We start from the raw sequence: 22417 nt of genomic DNA, 5'->3' as shown, positions 1-22417 counted from the left end.
GATTAAAGTCGCCACTTTATTGAGCTTAGCTGATCGTTTTTATACAATTCTCCAGGTTGTTTAGAAGCTTTGATTGGCTGCTGCATGCAAGCATTTGGTGTCCATGCGCACAAGCATAAGCGGTGATTGGTTACATCGATACTGTCCACGCGCACAAATATAAGATGAAGTTAGTTATACTCACTTTGTACACGCGCATAAACACAGGACATAATTCGCTATGTTAGTTAGAGCATGCAAGACTTGTCGTAGTCCAAGTGGTCAAGATAAGCCCCTGAATTGAGGTTGTTTGTGCCAAGTTCCCTTATCGTGGAATGTGCACCTGTGTTTTTCTAACTGGGATCTTTCTTTTTCTATCTTCTTGTTTAGTCTGTTCAAAGCCTTCTAAAGGCATCTGGAACACTCTTGTGACCATGAGCTACTTTCAGGCCCGATAACTAAGTTCCATATAATTGAACCCTACACTATAACAAAAAGGAGATGGGCTGTCTTTCTCTATAGGCAATCTGTCACAAGAGTCTAAGCCTTTCGTAGTATACCGCTTCCCAGTTGATGACACAGACAAAAATGTTGAAGGGAGAAAGGCACGATGAGGCTTTCTTGTGCCTGAGTGATCTAGATGCCCAAATTGTATCATTGGTTAGCAGCAGCCATTGTAACTTAAAGTTGTGAGGTTTAATCTAAAAGACATTTGGCTTGGATCAGGGACAGGCAAAGTTTATTTGAAGATACCACTTTGCTGTCCTACTTCCCGCCTTTAGTGCGTGCAATGCGAGGATATATTACTGTAATGAAATGGGGCTTTTAAAAAGGTGCATTAGTTGTAATTGCAAAAATCCCAAACCCATGAGAGTCTGAATGTGCCCAACTGAAATCCAGTTCAGATCTATTTTAAAGTTAATGGGTTTGGCCTTGGGAGAGAATTAGGTCAATATAGATTAGATTATTTTTTCTAAGGCATATATAAATTCTGACATTACTGGTAACTTTTCTCTTTCATTTAGTATCTCCAATCTAGGCATGTTTGGCATCAATGACTTCACTGCAGTCATAAACCCTCCACAGGCCTGCATCCTAGCTGTGGGCCGAGCAAGACCAGAGCTGAAGATTGTGGAAGATGAAGAAGGGAATGAGAAACTTATGCAGCATCAACTCATGACAGTGACTCTTTCAAGTGATGGTCGGGTGGTAGATGATGAACTGGCTTCAAAGTTTCTGAAGACCTTGAAAGCGAACATAGAGAATCCAATGAGACTTGCCCTGTGTTAAACTTCGTGAAGATTGTTTCTTGTTTTGATAACATAGATAACTGTTATGTACTTGGGGTTGTTTTTCTGTATAGAGGAGTAAATAGTTACTGTGAGATGGAGAGTTAAAATATTTAATTTATTGAATTAACATGAAAAACTACTAATTTTCATGCTTTTAGTCTTTTGCAATGACCAGGTTTTATACTGTAAAGCTAAAAGACTAAAGTTAACATACTACGTTTCTTTGAACACTTAGTGCTAATAGCACATAATGTTTGTGTAGAAAAGTCAATCTCCTCTGAAAAGGAAAATTCAAGAAAACTATGAAATTTAGAAGGGAATCATAGAATAGTTTGGGTTGAAAGGGACCTTTAAAGGTCATCTAGTCCAACCCCTCTGCAATGAGCAGGGACATCTTCAACTAAATCAGGTTGCTCAGAGCCCCATCCAACCAGACCTTGAATGTTTCCAGGGATGGGGCATCTACCACCTCTCTGGGCAATCTCTTCCAGTGCCTCACCACCTTCACAGTGAAGAACTTCCTTACATATAATCTAAATCTAACCTCTGTCAGTTTAAAGCCATTACCCCTTGTCCTGTCACTACATGTCCTTGTAAAAAGTCCATCTCCATCTTTCTTGTAGGCTCCCTTTACATACTGGAAGGCTGCTATGAGGTCTCCCCAGAGCCTTCTCTTCTCCAGGCTGAACAACCCCAACTCTCTCAGCCTTTCTTCACAGGAGACGTGTTCCATCCCTCTGATCATTTTTATGGCCTTCCTCTGGACCCGCTCCGAAAGGTCCATGTCTTTCCCGTGCTGAGTACTCCAGAGGTGGATGCAGTACTCCAGGTGGGATCTTTCCTGGGCTGAGATGGGATGCTTTATTTAAGGACTAAATATCTAGCTCTTAGAGTGAGGAAAACAAGAATCATAATTGAGCAAAGTGCTGCTGTGCATTCTGGTTAATACTGAGATAACTGAGTACATAAATGATATTGCTGCTGTAGAAATTTTTTCACTTTTCAGAAGACTTTTCTGGCATGTTGTGACATCCAGATTAGATTAAAATAAGGTTTATAAGATTTTGACAGATATTTCAATGGCTTCCTACATAAAAACAGCAACATTACATACCAAAAAAGTTTTGGTTTAATTTCATTTTCATCACAAATTTAACTGTTCTTCACTTTCTCCATTACTATAAGCTACATTGAAGAAAACAAGATGACTGTGGAGATGACTGTGGAAAAGAAATGACAGGAAATTCTGAGAGAGACTAAATTAGATCATAGATAAAAAGTAATTTCTCAAAATATTAAGTAACATGGTGTAATCTACAGCTTCATTCATATAATTAGAACACATTAAAAAACATTTAAACTGTAGGTGCATCTATTTTTTTCCAGTATTTTAAGATAACTGCATAATCTAATTCCTTGTAGAGGGGTAGAGAGGAGAATAAAGTTGTCTGAATTAATGCATTCTCCATGAAGGATGCAATCTCAGCTTCGTTGATTTTTGGTTTTTGGTGGAACCAACATTTAGTGAAAACCACATTTTGTGTAAAAAAAAAAAAACAACCCTAACAATAGGTTTTCTTTTACTTAATTCGGGGACAATTACATTTTTAAAATTGAGGAGTTGCCCCAACTCAGATACCTTCTTCAGTACCACAAAATATAAAGAAATATCTTTTTCAGGTGCTCTGTGATGTTTTTTGGTTAACTTAAAACCCAAGTTAATTGTGCCAGCAGTATTGAGATGAAAAACTAGCTGTGATCTCCTAATCTCATAGGGTTTCCAGTGTGAAAGGTGGAATTTTGCATACTGAATAGTTGCTGATTAATGCTGTCCTTTCCATGGATAGAAAAAAGATGTAAGTTGAAAGTGTTTCATCATCAGTATATATTGAATTGTAACTCGGAGGCTTAAGTGTAGTGGCCTGAAGTTCAAATTAACATAAGTAGATTGTTTTTTTTTCTTATATATAAATATGGAACCACATATTGTATGTGTTTGTAATGAAATAACTGCATTTACAGGACCTGGTGAGAATATAAATTGTCAGTAGAATTCTGGGACTTTGTCTTATTCTAGATTGTGCAAGTCCTGTTTTAAAGATTTGGAGGACTTGTTTGTTGAGCTGCTGCCATAATTAAAAAGCTAATTGCAAGACAAAACCTTTAGTTAATACTGAGTTGAGAGTTTTTGCTAAATGAGTTTGCTTCTTTGGCTTGTTCTGATATAATAAATTTCATAAACTATTAATCTAACAGTAGGGAGAGATTTTTATTACCAAATCTAGTTTACTGCGCAATAATAGACATACCCATTCTGTACTTCCAGGAGTTTCTCACTGATAAATTATATTCAAGATTGGGTGCTGAAGATTAATTTGCAATTTTAAGTGGTTAACCGTGAATTTTTCCAAAGTTGTTTATCAATCCCATATTACTTTCAAGGGAAAAAACCTACCAATTTATATATTGTCCTTGATAATATACAAGAAATTCTCATTGTTTGCATAGCTAAATCTCTTCTGCCCAGGAGAATTTGCAGACTAATTTAAAAACTGATCTACTGTTCTTCGTTTTTGCACTTGGTGCTCTAGTGGTGTTGTGTGCTCCTCAGCTTTTGTATATTTTACTTTTTAGCTGGTCACAGTTAAGGGCTGCATGACTGGTGCATACAACTATAGTTTTGCGTGTGTTCATGTAGTGCGAGTTGGAGCTTTTGGAGCCAGTGGAAGGCGCTATTGTATGTAAGTATAGAATGTTTGTCATGTCTCATTCATGTGGGTACTAATACACCCATTATAATTTCCCTGTTCAGCACAAACAGGTGAAGACAATGCAACTTTTTCTCCAGGTTAAATAAACCTTTACAACTTTTGAACTAGGCAAATCTCAGTAAGGCTAATACAAGCTTTAATTCCAATTTCCTGAAACCTGCCTGCTTGCCAGCATTGTCATTTGATATAAAGATGGATGTATGTGATTTGTCAGTCATCAGCCTGTGAAGGAAATCTCTGAAATTGAGACATGTGATAGCAGTCAGATCTCCTTAATTCAGAGTAATTGTACCATTTGGCAACTTCTACCACTGTAGCAGAAGTGAGACAAATAGTTGCCCATACAGATTAAAATAAAACATTTAATATCTTCCTGAAGAATTTAGGGATTTGGGAATGGGGGCAATGGATAAAGTGGCCCAGAAAGTGAACCGTGTGAAATGGTTATGCTTACATTTGAAGCAAATTTGCCTTGAAGTAAAAGATGTACAGATGAAAAATATAACTTGTCATGTTTTATTCTTCAAAATGTCTTCTGTCAACATCTTTTTTACATACCTAAGCAAGAAATACAATGGAAGATACCTACTTTCTTGAAAAATTAAAAAACCTGAAATAAAAATTTAAGGCTATGCTTGGGGAAAATTATTTCCTTCATATAATTTTCCTTTGCAAGAGGCATAGTTAGAAAAAAAAAGGGTAGCTATTTTAGACTTTGTGATTGTTGGCAAGTATTGCACTGTGTCACACTTTAATTCCTAATTGCACTGTCAGAGTATTTGACTTTTTTGGATCTTTTTTTCTGCAGTGTATTCCTTATGAAATAGAATTTCTGTAATTAATCTTCCCACATGTAATCACTGAAAGAACCTCACTCCTGCAAAGTGAATGCTCAGTGCTATTTTCACCTAATCCTTTTGTCCACATGCTCATCTCCATCCATACAATATGTTAGACGCTCTTATTTCAACTAATGATTAGTCCCATTAGATACAATAGAATTTAAAAGTTGAGTACGAAGACATAAATATGACGAATGTTCAGACTTTGTTTCTTGGATTATGTGCTTTTATGTGCTGTGTTGTACAGAAAGCTGCATATTGATCGCATTAAAGTATATCCAGTTGCAGAGTGAGTTAGGGGGAAACTAATTCAGAATTGTTGGAACTACGTGTCATGCTTGATGTGTTTTTCATATGCAATAATTTGTGCCATAAGGTGACAGAAAATAAAGAAAAAGATGCCATTAGGATTGATCATATAGTAGTCTTATGGTGGTGACCCGTAGGTTTGAAACTGATGTGGGTTTGGGTTGTTTTGTTTTTCCACTGAGTTTTTGTCCTGGATTACATCAGACCATAACAAATACTTTTTCCTCCCTAAAATCCACTGCCAACTGGTCAGATGGGTTGGTCTCTTTCTGTCAAAAGTACTGATTGCAAGCCCCTTTCAGTACCACTCAGTTTATGCTGGTATTTTCAGATATGGTTTAATTGGAGTAAGGTTAATCTACTTGTATGTTAACCAAAAACGGGTAAGACCAGGAGAAGCCCCTGGGAAGCTTAATTTCTAAAATTTGTGCTGTAGACTTTTGTGGAGAAGAGTTTTGCTCTCACAGGTGGACAATTCAGTATCTTTCACAGCTACTCTGCTTCAAGGATATGACAAGCTGTAGCATAGAATTAAAAACTTTGCATAGGAAAAGACACAGTGAGATGTGGCAAACATGACAGCATACACATTTAAAAGCTTTGGTCACTGAAGAGCTGGAAAGTATCCCAATGTTCCCCTTCTTTTGGCAGAAGGAAGCCATGTTACAAGGAGTCCTCTTGCCAAGCAGGCAGTTTTCTGTAAGCAAGCAGGTTACATGGCACTAAAAGATGTATAGGTTACTGAACTGGAAGCTCATACTATGATTTGTTTTTTAATTCAACCGTTTCTATCTTTGTTTTTAACTAGGTGTCTTAGGTCTTCATTGTTGGTGATGATTTTTTTTCCTCCTTTCCTAAAATGTAAAAGTATTGTCTTAAGAATTCACAAGAATGCCCGTCATTGAATTGCTTATCAAGGAGCGTAATGTCTGTGTGTTCAAAATCCTCTTTGATCTGTTTCCAGAGCCCATGCAGTCCATACAGCTCCATAAGCTAGAAAAGAATGCCGGAGATGGATTGTCATGAGAGATGGGCTCTCTTCTGGTATTCAGCCAAGCTGCCCCTTTCTGTAACCCACAAAACTGTTTGTTCTGGTAGTGTTAGATCAAAAGCAAGCATTCTTTGAAATACATAGTAGTGTTGGTGGTGTCATTTGCAGACTAATGCATGCAATAGCCCTCTCTCTCTCACAGTTGGATGATCCTATATAACTTGGATGCAGGATTGTAAACTGACGTTGAATATTACTGCCAGTTAGGTAGTCTTTTTTAGAAGAATACTTAGGACTCAGACCACGGCGGGAATTTGAATGGAACTGATGTGACTGTACAGGAGTAATTTCCAAGAGCATTGCATATCAAGAGACCATACTTCATAGGATTAGGACACCTGTTGTTGCCTATCTGGACTTCTGTAAGGCCTTTGACATGGTCCCCCACAACATCCTTCTCTCTAAAATGGAGAGGTATGGATTTGATGGGGGGACTGTTTGGTGGATGAGGAATTGGCTGGATGGTTGCATGCAGAGGGTAGTGGTCAACGGCTCAATGTCCTGATGGAGGTCAGTGATGAGTGGTGTCCCTCAGGAGTCTGTATTGGGACCAGTACTGCTTAATATCTTCATCAGTGACATAGACAGTGGGATTGAGTGCACCCTCAGCAAGTTTGCAGGTGACAGCAAGCTGAGTGGTGTGGCTGACATGGCTGAGGGATGGGATGCCATCCAGAGGGACCTGGACAAGCTTGAGAGGTGGGCCCATGTGAACCTCATGAGGTTCAGCAAGGCCAAGTGCAAGGTCCTGCAGCCAGGTTGGGGCAATCCCTGGTATCAATCCAGGCTGGGGGATGAAGGGACTGAGAGCAGCCCTGCAGAGAAGGATTTGCAAAGGACTACTACTCTTGAGCTATTTGTTCAATTCAAGCTTATGCTGATTGTTTTTTTCTGCTGCAAGGTTAGTAAATCATTTATTAGATCATTGTACCGATTATTCTAGTTATGAGAGTAACTTCTGCCTTTCATGTAGGTAATATTTCAACTTACATTCTATACCGCTTTCATGTTGTGGAAGGGCTGTTTTTCAGCCTCTTGTTCCTGGCTGATTTGCCTTAACTGCTCTGATTCATGCTATTTTGTTCTTGAAATTAGAGAATTATTTTTATATTTTTTTTCAAGGCTTTGAAATAAACTATCCCTTCACTTCTTATGAAGTACTGCAGCACAACTAATAAAATTTAACTAGCCATCTTCCCACTCTTAATATTTTTCTGAGCTCTCCAGATCAGGAGAGATTCTCATTTAGTACTGTAGTGCATCATGAATCAGAAATAGCTATTATTTCCTTTACCCTGAAGGCTGCTAATAAGCAATCAAGCATTGTCATTTAAGAAGTGTACTAGTACCTACAATTTTTTGTTCCCCAATAGCTGTTTGTAGACTGCTGTTTGCATTTCCTTTCTTTTTGTTTAAAGATGTATTGAATTACATGTGAATAGTCACATAGTGTTTTGTAAGTAAATGGAAAAATATGGTTGTTCAGTTTATGTTCTGTGTATGCTTATGATGATGATGGTTTTCCATTTTCCTTAAAGGTTCCAAGTATTAGCTAAATGATACTCCAATAAAGTGAGATTAATGTTTTGATAATGCTTCCTAAATAACTTAAATGTTCTGATCCTTCCCTTTTAGTTTTTATATACTAGGTTAAGTTTTAGAAACTTCTAGCTTACGAATATTTCCTTTTTTAATTCAGCCAAATGACAGAGTTGTGTAGATTTCTCTGCTGGTTTTAAGAGGCAAGGCCAAACCCTTTGAGAATGTGTCATTTACATTAAAGTCCTAGCAATCATTTAGAAATGTATTGTTCTTGCAAAAGAAGTGTATCTAAAATGAGCCTGACATTGATCTCAAGATGCAAGGAAGATGAGCATTGCTGCAGTAGCTTTAAAGGATGTTAGCACAATAAAGAAGTATCTTCAGCGTGTCTCCTATCAGTTTCCTTTCTGACTATAGTAATGTAGCATGAAAAATGAAACGTTGTTCTGGAGGAAAGTGCATGAAGTGTGCTTTTTTCTTTTGCTGTATTTTGTAAATTACCAGAAATATATGCATATTTATCCAAAACTTTTTTCCAAGAAAGTGTATTAATCAGCCTTTAATCTCTGCACATAGAATTGTTCACTGAATCATTCTTCAGAAACGAGAATCCAGGTACTGATGTGCTTCTCACCAGTGGACTTGTTTGGTGTAAGCCTTGATGGTGCCACTGTTTTCGATCAGAAAGCTGAAATACAGGAAGGCCTGCAGAGGGCAGACTGAGAAGCCTGGGTTTCTGACTTTCTGAATCTCTTAAGTGTAAATATAGTCACCGAACTATTTCAGTGTGTAGATATTCTTTAATTTAAACTATAGCATGATGGTTTCGTGTTTGGCTTTGAAGTGTTTCAGAAAGCACCTGACATGAAAAAAGAAGGAATAGTAAACACTAACTTGCCTTGATCTGTTGGAATTAGGATCAGATGGAAACCTTGGTCATTGTGTGGCTCTCCTGCAGAACTGGATCATAGAATCGTAGAATATCTCAAGTTGGAAGGAAGCCACAAGGATCATCGAGTCCAGCTCCCTGCTCCTCACAGGACTACCCAGAACTAAACCATATGTCTAAAAGCTTCATCCAGATGCTCTTTGAACTCTTCACAAGTTTGGTGCTTCCCTGGGGAGCCTGTTCCAGGGACCAACTACCCTCTCAGTGAAGAACCTTTTCCTAATGTCCAGTCTGAATTTCCCCTGATGAAGCTTCGTTCCATGTCGTCATGTCCTGTTGCTGGTCGCCAGAGAGAGGAGATCAGCACCTCCCCCTTCGCTGCCCACTTTGAGGAAGTTATAGACTGCAATGAGGTCACCCCTCAGCCTTCTCTTCTCCAAACTGAACAAACCACGGGACCTCAGCTGCTCCGCGTAAGTCTTGCCCTTGAGGCCTTTTGCCATCTCGGTCGCCTTCCTCTGGATACACTCTAATAGTTTGGTGTCCTTCTTATATTGAGGCACCCCAAACTGCACACAGTACTTGAGGTGGGGCCGCACCAGTGCACTGTAGAGTGGGACAGTCGCCTCCCTTGGCAGGCTCGCTATGCTGTGTTTGATGCACCCCAGGACACAGTTGGCCCTTTTGGCTGCCAGGGCACACTGCTGACATCAATGATGTTTTATTCCATTTGTCCCCAAAATGTTGAAGGCATAGAGAGCAGATTCCTTTAAGTCAGTATGGCAATTACATCCATAATAGATTAAACAGAAAACACTGACCTACAAAAAACAGTTGAAAGTACCTTTCAGTATGTTCTTAGATAAGCATAAATTTTAAACTTATAACTTCTTGTGTTTTCATTCTTTGTAATCGTGCTTGAGTAAAGCAGGAGGGTGTTCATGGTAGCCTACTGGAGATTTCTAGAAACATGCTAACCAGTAAATTTTCTAAGAAACACAGAAACTTAGGATTTGGGTGAAGACCCATCTGTTCATTAAACTGGGGTGCAAATCATTTACTGGAAGCTGGACTGGCTACTTTGCGTGGTTACTTTACAAAATCTGCCTAATCTGGATCAGTGAAAAGCCATCACTGTTTACTTGAATTCAGTTTGCACTCCTTCCCTTTGACGTCAGTTTTGCTTTGACTTGTAGGTATCACAGTGGATAACTATTCATATACAATAACCATATTGTTCTTCCCTCTCTCCACAATAATTGTCCTACCTGGCAAGTTAAACATTTGTGTCATTATGAGAAATAACTAGCTGGAAAATGACAGATTTTTCTGTTTGTTCATTACCTGTACTAAGGAAAATGATTCATGCTATGTTAATGAATACTGCTATTTAACTCCTTCAAGATGAGAGATCGAGAGAAGATTCTCTTTTATACCTTAAAAGTTCCTCTCGTGTGGCCTAGATCTAGATAAGAACAAAGGGCAGCTGTGAACATTTTTATTTCTGCTCACTGTTGTAGGAAGAATATACTGAATTGTTAGTGCAGCAGATCTTCTCTCTCCTACAGTTTCATGATTTTTACATTGTCTATGTAACGTTTATTACAGCATGCTGTTCACTTCACTTTGCAGGGATCCAAGCAATTGAACCTTGCAGGGATCCAAGCAATTGAACCTTGCAGGGATCCAAGCAATTGAACCTTGCAGGATACTCTCTCTTGACCTAGTCATTAACCAATTCCTGTTTCAGCTGCCTATCTTAAGAAAATATGTGTAATTATGTTTCATTTCGCACCCTAGGTGCACTTTTAATTTCTTCCCTGCCAAATAAATTATAAGCTTGAATATCCATGGAGGCTGTTTGCTTGTCCAGATGCTTATACTTGCTGTGTGATGTCCCAGTCTCCATTAGCAATGTGTACTGAATTTCTCTAGGTTTCAGCAGACAGCATCATGCTGTTTCCTCTTCCTTGCATGGAAAATAGGAACTATATCGGATCCCTTGGTTCATCACTCTTCTTGTCCTGGTTTCAGCTGGGATAGAGTTAACTGTCTTCCTAGCAGCTGGTACAGTGCTATGTTTTGAGTTCAGTGTGCAAAGAACCTTGATAACACTGATGTTTTCAGTTGTTGCTCAGTAGTGTTTAGACTAGAGTCAAGGATTTTTCAGCTTCTCATGCCCAGCCAGCGAGAAAGCTGGAGGGGCGCAAGAAATTGGCACAGGACACAGCCAGGGCACCTGACCCAAACTGGCCAACAGGGTATCCCATACCATGTGACGTCCCATCTAGTTTAGGAACTGGGAAGTTGGGGCGGGGGATCTCCGCTCGGGGACTGGCTGGGTGTCAATTGGCGGGTGGTGAGCAATTGCACTGCACATCATTTGTACATTCCAATCCTTTCATTATTGCTGTTGTCATTTTATTAGTGTTATCATTATTAGTTTCTTCTTTTCTGTTCTATTAAACTGTTCTTATCTCAACCCACGGGTTTTGCTTCTTTTCCCGATTTTCTCCCCCATCCCACTGGATTGGGGGGCAGTGAGTGAGGGGCTGCGTGGTGCTTAGTTGCTGGCTGGGGTTAAACCACGACACTTCTGAAGTGTGAGACTCCTGGCTTATAGTGTAAATTTCAACCAAATATTCTGAGTGTATTACGTTGCTTAGTCACTTGCTCATTTTGGCAAGGATTCTAGATCACTTTACTACTCATTTTATAGTACAAGCAATACACAGATTCAAATGACAATAATATTCACACTTTTTTTTTCCTCTCCAAGAGTATTTAGAGAGACAAGCTACATACAGAATTATTTTGGAGTCAATTCACAAATGAATTGGTTGTGCCCAAAGAAATTTATCAGACGTTATAACATCTTGGCATTTCTCTGTTGACAAGTATAGAAGAGTTACAGCTTTTTCAGGCAGATTAGGAGTCCTTCCTCTGTCCGTTTCTATTTTGAGCCTAATCATAGTCTTCAAAGCAGGTGATGTCTTCTTACTCAAGCTCATAACAAGGGCCAGTGATTCTGAGTGACTCCCAGCTGGAGCAGAAGAGACATTTGGGATGTGCTAAATCATCTTAAGCAACGCGCACCTCCTTGGCTGCTTTTCCTATTTATTTGTATGCTATCTGACAGGCTTTGACCACTCTTGACAGCTGCAGAGGAAGGCCACAGAGGGTCTAGGGCCTCTTACTGAAATGGATAATACTAATAAAGGAGAAGTAATGTGATTATTGGCTCCTTTTCACAAGATTTTTGTTAATAGTTCCATTCCAATGCCTTTAGCCACAATGCAGCTAGTTTCATTGATTGTAAGTCGAAGGAAAGGGTTGCAGTTTTACCACAACAAAACTACTGCTCTGTTAATACTTTTGTTTTCAGACAAGACAGCTTTTCCCTACTGTGTATTGACATAATGACTCTGTTAATCATTGGTATGTGACACCCTTAGCTGTATTAGGAGGGAAGAACATTGCTTATGAAGGTCAATACTCACTGTTTACCTGGAGATTAGCAATTGTATTTTTACCAATAGCACCGATGCCGCTACAAATTATGAAACTAAATTGACCTATCAGAAGTGTCTTAAATATTATTCACATGGCTTAAATATTAAGTGAGATCTGAGCCAAGAGAGAGAGGTATTTTGGCCAAAGACTACATTTCAGCAGTTGCAAGAAGACATCTTTATTTTGGAAGACAATCCCTATTGTGCAGGGTAGAAAAGATGAAAGAAAGTCAAAAGAAAGTAGTCTTTTTCACCTGTGCTTGAACATCTTTCTCTTTATAGCATTATATTTATTTTATTGATTATCAAGAAATGCCTGGATTTTTTTTAAGCCATAAAGTATAAGCAGATGATCTCTGTCCATGCAATTGTCTTGAGCAAACTCTGAGGGCAATAATACTTCAAAACTTTAAGAAAGAGAATTCAACTTCTCAGACCTCCTTCTAAAGCATGTGTGCATACTTCACATGTGTGCCTGTGCGTATGTATATACCTCTGTATGTGCTGAGATGGACTGGTAAAGAGGGGAAGCTGCTATTTCAACCACATTTGTTAAAGCCTTTCAGATTTGGGCTACAGGGATGAACAGAGACAGGCTTCTGAATTCCCCTGCTGAGACTTTAACATTTCTGCTTTAATATATGTGTGTCAATGTATATGTGTATAGATACAAGGTTGGGGGAGGCCTGAGAGAAACCTGCCCTTCAATATTACATTTGAAGAAAGTAATTGCAACATTGCATCTGTTGCTCAAACACAAGTGATGAGACAGTTGAAATTATAGCTAGGAGCAAATACTCTTGCCTAAGAGAGATACCCTGAAGAATCTATGAAGAAATCTTTGTGTGAGAAGGCAGCTTTCCCTTATGCATACCTCATCACAGGATTTGGGGGGGATGTGGTGGTGGAAGCAGTTGTCTTGTGTGAGAATAATGTGTCTAGTGCTCTTGGAAAGGTTTTGAACATTTATCTTTGGTAAAAAGACAATCAGCTAACCAAGCAAAATCTGCAACTGTTGCAGAGTACTTCATTAAGTGTGATAAATCTATGAATCCAGAACAGGATATTCTAGAAATCACATGTTATTAGAACTGATTTAGGCATAGGCTAAGCCACTGTTTTCTCTGCACTTTTCTAAACCTGACTCCTATTTAATTTTTAAGCTGTTTAATGTGGTGATTGTCTGCTTGTGGATGTGCACTGTATCTGACTCAGTAGTGTGTGTGTATACCATTTATATCAAAGTAACCAGTCGTGGATGGTAATTACCAATTTACTTTTAATTTCAGAATTGACTGGATAGGCAGCAATGCCACAGGAAATGCCATCTTTAAAAAAAAAAAAAAAAAACCAACAACTACTCAATAGCTGTATTAGTGGGTGGTGCTTACTGCACTGAGATAACGTAACTAGTGACAGAAAGCAAGAAAGGTTGGGACAGGAAAACAGTAACTGTAGAGAACTCAGTGGCAAAAGAACTCTGTATTCTTGCATACCTAAAGACTGGGGCAGAGGGGTGTGGGAGGGGTATTTTTTCCCGTTTTCAGATGAATTATACACAGAAAATTTTAGCTTTGTCTTGTTAAGTGACAGTTCTTTGCCATATCAACCACAAGTTCTAATTACAAACTCTAGAATGTTTTTCTGACTCTGGAAGTTTTAGGGGTTTCTTCTGAAGTTTTTGTGATAATAAAAATAAATGTTTTCATGTGGTTTTCTATTATTCTTGTGGTTATTTAGTAAGCTTGACTAGAGTTTCATATGTGAACAGCAGATTAAACAATTATAGATTGCAAATTTTTTTGCTTAAGGTATTCAACTGCTAGGTAAGTTTTCTGGAGTAGGTCCCCATGTCACCGATGGTAGGAAATGTAAACCCAGCCTTTTTCTAGGCTCTGAACCAGGTGAGAATAACATTTAATTTTCTTATGCTCTTTTTTTTTTTTTTTTCTTCATTTAAAATTAGTTTCAATGTACTGAAAGAATTAGTGGCCTAGTTTACCAAAAACATTTATCAATATGCTGATGTTTTCACAAAACTGTGGATGTATATCTGTAGTTAAAAATGTTTTCATTAGAATTGCTATGAACATTTCAAAGATGTTCATTTGCAGAAGTTTTGATTTAGATGTAGATTTATGTAAGTAATAAAATGTATGCATAAAGTTTACTTTGGTACTGACCACCGCATTTTAAAATAAGAGGTCATTTATGTGTCAGTTGTTGAAATCATTTGAATAATTTCTTATCTGGCAATGCTTCATCAGTTTTTCCAGCAATCCCAGAAAGCCTTGGCTCACCTCACCATGAATTGCTAACAACTTACATTATCTCTGAAATCCTTATACAAAAAGACCTTTTTAAGGATCCTAAAAGTTTGAATAGAATAATTTTTAAAATGTTTTTGATTATAATGAAAGCATATTTGGACTTGAAAGGAAACTTCAGCATCTGAAGTCTGAGGACTAAACACTATCAAAAAGAGTTAAAATTTTTAAGAGTTTCTGACTATCCTTTCCTTAGTAACTGTTTTCTTGCTTATATGTAAATGGAATCCAGGGTTGTGAAATGAAAATACTACTGGGACTGTCAACAGAGGTGCCAAGAGACTGAAAAGATTAGGATAGCAGCTCCAACTACATCTTAAAAAGCTGCCTTCAGCTTCCAGTGATACTGTGAAATATCAGTGAGGAAGCATAGCCCTTTGTGTTCATGTGTCTCAGGTCTCCTGGCACTCAGTCTCATCTCTTTCAAGCAATCAAATTGAGAAGACAAAGAAAACAACTGACCATACAGCAGTAAGCTGAAGCATCTTTCAATCATTTATCAGCAGTCCTGGCTAACTGGGGAGGTCCCAGTTGAGTGGAGATAAGCAAATGTGATGCCCATCTACAAGAAGGGCCAGAAGGAGGGTTCGGGGAACTACAGGCCTGTCAGTCTGACATTGTTGCTGGGGAAGCTTACGGAGCAGATCATCTTGAGTGCCATCGCATGGCATGTGCAGGAGAACCAGGGGATCAGGCCCACTCGGCATGGGGTTATGAAAGGCAGGTCCTGCTTGACTAACCTGATCTCCTCCTGTGACCAGGCGACCCCCTTAGTGGATGAAGGAAAGGCTGTGGATGTTGTCTACCTGGACTTTAGTAAAGCCTTTGACACCGTTTCCCACAGCATTCTCCTGGAGAAACTGGCTGCTTATGGCTTGGATGGGTGTACTCTTTGCTAGGTAAAAAACTGGCTGGATGGCCGGGCCCAAAGAGTGGTGGTGAATGGAGTTAAATCCAGTTGGCATCCAGTCACAAGTGGTGTTCCCCAGGGCTCAGTACTGGGGACAGTTCTGTTTAATAGCTTTATCAATGATCTGGATGAGGGGATTGAGCGCACCCTCAGTGAGTTTCAAGATGACACCAAGTTGGGCAGGAGTGTTGATCTTCTCGAGGGCAGGAAGGCTCTACAGAGGGATCTGGACAGGCTGCATCGATGGGCCGAGGCCAGTTGTATGAGGTTCAACAAGGCCAAGTGCCGGGTCCTGCACTTGGGTCACAACAACCCCACGCAGCGCTACAGGCTTGGGGAAGAGTGGCTGGAAAGCTGCCCGGTGGAAAAGGACCTGGGGGTATTGGTCAACAGCCGGCTGAATATGAGCCAGCAGTGTGCCCAGGTGGCCAAGAAGGCCAATGGCATCCTGGCCTGTATCAGAGATAGTGTGGCCAGCAGGAGCAGGGAGGTGATTGTCCCCCTGTACTGGGCACTGGTGAGGCCGCACCTCGAGTCCTGTGTTCAGTTTTGGGCCCCTCACTGCAGGAAAGACCTTGAGGTGCTGGAGTGTCTCCAGAGAAGGGCAACCAAGTTGGTGAGGGGCCTGGAGCACAAGTCTGATGAGGAGGGGCTGAGGGAACTGGGGTTGTTTAGTCTGGAGAAAAGGAGGCTGAGGGGAGACCTGATCGCTCCCTACAACTACTTAAAGGGAGGTTGTAGTGAGGGGGGGGGGTCGGTCTCTTCTCCCAAGTAACAAGCAATAGGACAAGAGGAAATGGCCTCAAGTTGCACCAGGGGAGGTTTAGATTGGATATTAGGAAAAATTTCTTCACCAAAGGAGTTGTCAAGCATTGGAACAGGCTGCCCAGGAAAGGGTTGAGTCACCATCCCTGGAGGTATTTAAAAGATGTGTAGATGTGGCACTTGGGGACATGGTTTAGTGGTGGTCTTGGCAGTGTTAGGTTTATGGTTGGACTCAATGATCTTAAGGGTCTTTTCAAACCTAAATTATTCTATGATTCTATGATCTAGTTTAGCTACCTGGAGACATTACAAAGATTCCAGAGATTAAAGGTGAGAGAAATTTTACCAGACAATTAGATCTATGTTTTTGTGATGATTTCAACAGTGTCCCTGTACGTTTAAGGTAACACTTTCTCTACCACCATAAATGTGAAGGCTGGGTATTCCTGGTGTGGAGCTTATTCTGACTGTGGTAGAGATGTTCTAGAGGCACTTTGTTCTTGTTTGTTAGAAGTAAGTCTCAAAATCTCAGCCAGTTTGTGAATCATATGCTTAAGGCCAAGAAACCACAGCCCTGCTGCCTCTTTTTCTGTAAGCTTGGGTTGCAATCCTTTCTCGGTCATTAGCTCATCTTCCCACTGGCTTTGAATAATCCCTGCTAGTGCTGCTTCTCCCTGAAGCTGTCTTCTGTGCTTACCAGCCCCATGTCAGGAACTGGTTGATACCTATCTTCACAGATTCCACAAAAGGATAAAAGCAGAGGCTTTAAGTAAAAATTTGTGACTATTAGATATAGATATGTGAATGTTGTATTCATTTGCCTATCCAGAAAACTCTTGGAATGGTTTCTTTTGAGCTAACTACTGAAAGCCTGTGAAGCAAGAGAAGTATTTAATTAAGATTACTTTATTTCCTCCTTTGTAAACTGTTCACTACCCACTGTAATCCAGCAGGATTTGCCACCCCTTCAAAAGAATTCCTTTGGCCATCTGTAAACTGTTTTGATTCTTCAAGATTCACTAAAGCAGGACTCATTAATGTAAAGCACATACTGTGTTTTTCAGTTTAGAGCGGGGTATCTGTAACTGTTGCCAAATCACTTTGTTAGAAGCTGTTTGCTAAGAGGTATATAAAATACACCATTGTTGAAGCTAGCATGGTTTATAATTTGCTTCTACTGTTTTAATCCCCGCGCCCCCCCCCAGACCCCCCGCCAAGTTGCATGTTGGGATTGTGGTGGCCCTTTACATCTGGTTTAAAAAAAAAAAAAAAAAAAAAAAGAAAAAGAAAGAGCTAAAACAATAGGGGACAATAGCTGCCTTTCAGGAGTGGCAGCTAGAGACTAGGTGGGATATCCAAAGGTGTCTAAAATAACACTGAGGCTTGCATGTAAACAATGAACTCTCATCACTGAGTTACATCACTGAGTAAGCATGGAGAGAAACCGCTGTTAGGTTTTGACTTGCTGTTACTTGTTGCCCTAGAGAATGAACTTGAATGATTTTTTTTTAATTGAAAGTTTGTTTTTTGATAGGACCTTTTGTACTTTCACTGCAATGTTATGATATAAAAAGAATCAATATTTCCTTAGACTTGGAGACATGTTTCTAACATCGGTAGCTGGGCATGTCCTGAAAATAAAGATACTTATGCTATGTACAACTTCTGCATTCCTGAGCTGCCTCATACATGGGTAAGAAATCAGATTGCAAGCTACTCTCAAAATGAGAAACAAAGGACTTAATCAAATCAAGCTATTATCCAGTATCTTTCTGATAGATTTCAGATCGTTTATAGAAGTGAACTGAAGTTCAATGAAATAGAAACAGGAGGAAAGACACACTTTAATCTTCACTTTTGATTAAATCTGATCCAATCTTCAGCATCAACTACTGCTATCTGTAATCTGGAGATTTGGATCATGAATCAAAGAGGAGGAAAGTTCTGTCTAGTAACTCCTGGCACAAAGCTAAATGTTTACAGATGACTGTTGAGTTTTAAGTGTAGGTGCCCCGGAAACTCCAAACTGCAAACATGGTCTCACCCCAGATTACCAAGGACTGCCTGCTTACCAGGTGCTTACCAAGTGATTTACTGAGGCATATGAAAGAAAGTACAGAAACTTTTTAAAATCAGGAACTGGAAGACATATAGCTGCTCCTAAAACTAGGTAAGATGTGTGCAAACAATAAATTAGAAGTGTGCTCTGATTTCATATTGAACACATCCAGCCAAGAAGACAACTGGACTCCTTTATTGAGTATTTAGAGTGGAAATAAAAATTAAATAGTGCTCTGCAGGATAACTGCATTACATAGTAAATTAATATGAAATATGGTTACTTCCTCTGTATGCATTCTTTGATTATTTTTTTTTAAATGTAAAAGCCCTCAACCTAGATATAAACAAAGAAGAAAATCCTACTATAAGGACATGGACTTTTTCCAGCATACATGACTTTCCAAAACCTAAGAATAATTAGGTAGGCAACTTCTAAACACTTTGCACGTACACAATAAAACATTTCTTTAGTGAATAGTAGGCTGACACTACAGCAGGAAAACAGTAGGGAAAAAAGCAAGAGATGCCAGTACATGTTGATGCTGATTACAACACACTAGGTTTGTTGTCTTAAACCAAGAGTATGACATCATCAAACTAATGTCTTTGATCTCAAACACCAAGGCAAATGAATTGCTATAAAAGGCCATACACTGGATTTTTCCCAGTACTGTTCCAACTGATTATTTGGAATAAGAATTAGCAATTAATTAACAAGATTGTAATTCATACAAAAAGTCATGTAATTAAGTCCATAATTAGGCCTGATTTTTAGAACAGAGGAACATTCAATTCCTATCGTATTCCAAGGAAGATAAATTGTCTGGAGGGAGAGTACATGCTGGCAGGTGAGATAGAAGGTTACAGAAGGAGACCATGCTGAAGAGGGTTGTGGAGTTTCCAAGAAGAGGAACATATGCCAGAGGCAGGTATCGAAAAGGAGATGCAGGTCAACGGGCTGGCACTGTAGGAAGCAGAACGAATCTGGTGAGTGGAGGAAGAAGTGAGTTGCCCAGTGACTCACAGCCAGCCTTGTCTCTCTGTTTCAGGAACTGTTCAGTGAGCTCCTTCCGTGCCTCTTCTGCATCATGGGGTTTTATCTACAGTAAAAGTTAACGTTTGCACAGCTGCCTTCGCTCCAGCCATTGTAAGTATATAGTGCAACAAGTCTTTGAGATTTCTTATGTGGACTCTATTGAGCGCATATGTGATCAGCAGGGTAGAGATGGAGTTATTCAGTGGCTTGTCTGGCCTAGTTCAAGTCTCCAGCAAGGAAAATTTGTGCCTGGGATGCCAGCCAGGTGCTTTTTCAGATTGTGTTGGCAGAAAACAATGCCTCCTTGACTACAATGTACTTAATAAAAATAAAACCATTTCAGTTCCGAAGAAAATAGCTCTGATTCTGCAACTCTTTTCTGCTCCATAAAGTGGTGTCACTGTGTTAGTGTTGTAGCCCTCTGTTGTCACATTGTAGAGCATTATGAGAGGTTACTTTGATGTGACTCAGAGGGAAGTGGCAAGTTATTAAGCGCAGATACCCAATTTAGACTGAATGGTTTGTTATTTTGCAGTTTGTCTTTTTTGGCTGCTGATATACTTCAGCTCTTTTGGTGCCTTCTGTGTAATGCATTAGGTGTAAATATTGTTTGGGGTAAAAGGTAACTTCCTCCAGGAATTGGCGGAGAACGTCCTGAGATGCCTTGTCCTCTGAACGCTGCCATGAACATATGGTATTCATTGGAGATGGTATGGGCCTGTTTCTGTGGGGAACTGAACAGGAAAATATTTCTGAAGCATTTTAATTATAATCCCAGAAGAATCAGGCCACATCTTTATGCCTCAGACATGTTCAAGAGATACAAGCACTTTTTGTATCATTTGGATGAAATGTTTTAGAAAGATATGAGGGGTCTATTAAGCCTTTGTACATGTGTGATATGGTGAGCAAGGATACAAGAAGTTTCTCAGTTTCTCTGAGTCTAAGAGAATACAATTTTTGTCTTTCACACCACTCTGAGATGTCTACAGTATGGGACATCACCCCACCACATGTAGAATACAAACCTGCAAAGGCAGATACACTGATTTCTCTAATGCACAATTGTGCATGGTTTAAGAAACAAAGATTCTCCCTAGTGAGCATCTCCTGCAATCCTTTTTAACAAGCTATTGACAACAAAACCATGGTTTATTTTCATCATTCCCTTTCCATTTTTAACAGCTGCTGAACCTAAATGAGTTTCTGGTCACAGTATCACATGTTGATGCCAATGCTAAATGCTAGCAAACCATCTAACCTGACTTTCCTTTAACAGAAATCTGCCCCAGCGGTCTTGATCAAAAGTTGTTTGCTATAGTGTTTGCTGTGCACTTGTGCATTCACCATGAGGACGCTGTACTTCAGTGATTCTCTGCCTTTACCTTCTGCAGAGATTTTATTCAATTCTGACATTTCAGAGAGTCAAGTCTGTTATCCAGATATCAATCTCCTGTATGGCAAATTTTTTTATAAAATTGCTATTCTCTTTAGCTGGAGGAAAAAAAAAATCTGGATTTTACACAGAAGACAGTCTTTTCAGGATTATTATTAGTAGGGTGGGTACTTGAGAAGGAAAGATTTTTCTTTATAATAACTAAATAGATGTTATTGTACGTCATCCCTAAGGTAGCATGATTAAACTCCAGTGAGGTATCAGTCATTCTTTTTGGAGCTTTAGAACAGTTGTAACTTTCCAGGCTGCATTTCCACAGTGTATTTTTTATCATGAATCTGCCAGAATTTTAAGCAGGTGTACCTTCGCATTCTGATGTTAAAATATTCTATAGCACCTACTTCACTAAGCAAGTTCAGTTCAATTTACTGTAAAGTAAGCTCTATTTGGTAGAATGCATCAGAGGGTGTGGAAAACTGTCTAAGTTTGCCTGCACTAGGGATAGAAGGCAGAATGATGTAGGAGGACGAGAATTGCTGATACCAAAGACTGATTAAAAAAATCCACATATTAACTTACTGTGTTACCTTATAACAGCTGGAGTGATACAGAAAAGGATGGTTGGAAAATGAGAGCCATTTGCAACTAAGTATGGGCATAGGTATTAGACATGTCACTCCTAAGTTTCCAAGTTCCAGTATGGGGAGAAGGGAACAGGAATCAAAGCCTGTAATACAACTGACCACTAGTTTTGGAAGAAACTTGCTTCTTCTTGTGACTTGGATTTTCCACAGGCCTTTTTTTTTATCTCCAGCACATAATAGAATAAAACATTTACTATCTTTAAACTTTAAGAAAGTCAGGGTTTCCATCCTTGACATTTAGAACCACTGCCAAATCACAAAAGTAACTGTTAGCTTTAAAGCAGCACATTCATTTCTATGGTAGTGAATAAGCTAAAGAAAAAATAGCCGTGTATTAGCGAGAGGGTAAACTGCTATTTCTTCTTGAGAAAAGTTCCATTGTGCTTCATAAATAATAGGCCTCATCCCCACTGTTTACTACAGTGTTGCTGCATCTCACTGAATCATTAATTACAGTTTGTTTTTAAGAAAGGAAAGCACTGTCATTGCTCTTGTCTCAGCAGCAGAATTATTACAATATGGCAATGTGTTTGGTGGCACGCTAGCAATTTCCGATTTCTAAGAACACAAATGCACTATGACCTACAAAGACCAGGCTCTTCTCTGATCTTTTCATAGACTCCAAAAAGAACAGAAGCTTGCTTTGCTGTGCCTGCAGGGTAAACAAATGGTGATCAACCGCAGGGTTGTGACTGTTGACTACAACTAAAACAAGGCAAGAGCTATCAACTCAATCTTCTCCTCAGGGGTTATTGAGTTTAGGGGTAGAAAGCCATAACAAGGGGCACATTTCTGCTGAAAGCAACCAGAGAATTATTCTTTGGTGGTTCATTTTTTATTTGTATGGAACTAGGCATAAGGCCTCTGCAGATTGCTTCACAGAATCTACCTGTCATACCTGTTGCTGGCCTTTCCAGTTCCAGCAAGCCTTGTGTACCCAGTGTTTTATTTTTATTTTCCAGACTGCACGATCTTCTTTTCTCATCTCTCTTTCCTGCTATTGCAGTAGTTTCACTTTTCCCTTGCCCTGTTCCCTTGAGGCAGTTTTCTTCTTTTCCTCTGCTCTGGCATCTATAAGCATTTTGCTGGCC

At 39.4% G+C, this 22417-nt stretch overlaps 1 protein-coding gene across 2 annotated transcripts in view; it reads left to right on the top strand.

The window, feature by feature from the left end:
- The window catches only part of PDHX (pyruvate dehydrogenase complex component X), a 68571-nt gene extending 60404 nt beyond the window's left edge, over nt 1-8167 (top strand). For both annotated transcript variants that reach the window (XM_069784709.1, XM_069784711.1), the window contains exon 12: nt 1005-8167. In XM_069784709.1, coding sequence (XP_069640810.1) covers nt 1005-1269 — 265 coding nt within the window. In that variant the 3' untranslated portion in view covers nt 1270-8167. The remainder of the gene's footprint in view (nt 1-1004) is intronic.
- The last annotated feature ends 14250 nt before the right edge of the window (nt 8168-22417 follow it).

Source organism: Haliaeetus albicilla, chromosome 5 (genome assembly GCF_947461875.1).
Source record: "Haliaeetus albicilla chromosome 5, bHalAlb1.1, whole genome shotgun sequence".
NCBI classification, from domain to species: Eukaryota; Metazoa; Chordata; class Aves; order Accipitriformes; family Accipitridae; genus Haliaeetus; species Haliaeetus albicilla.
This window is presented reverse-complemented; position numbering and strand designations above follow the sequence as displayed.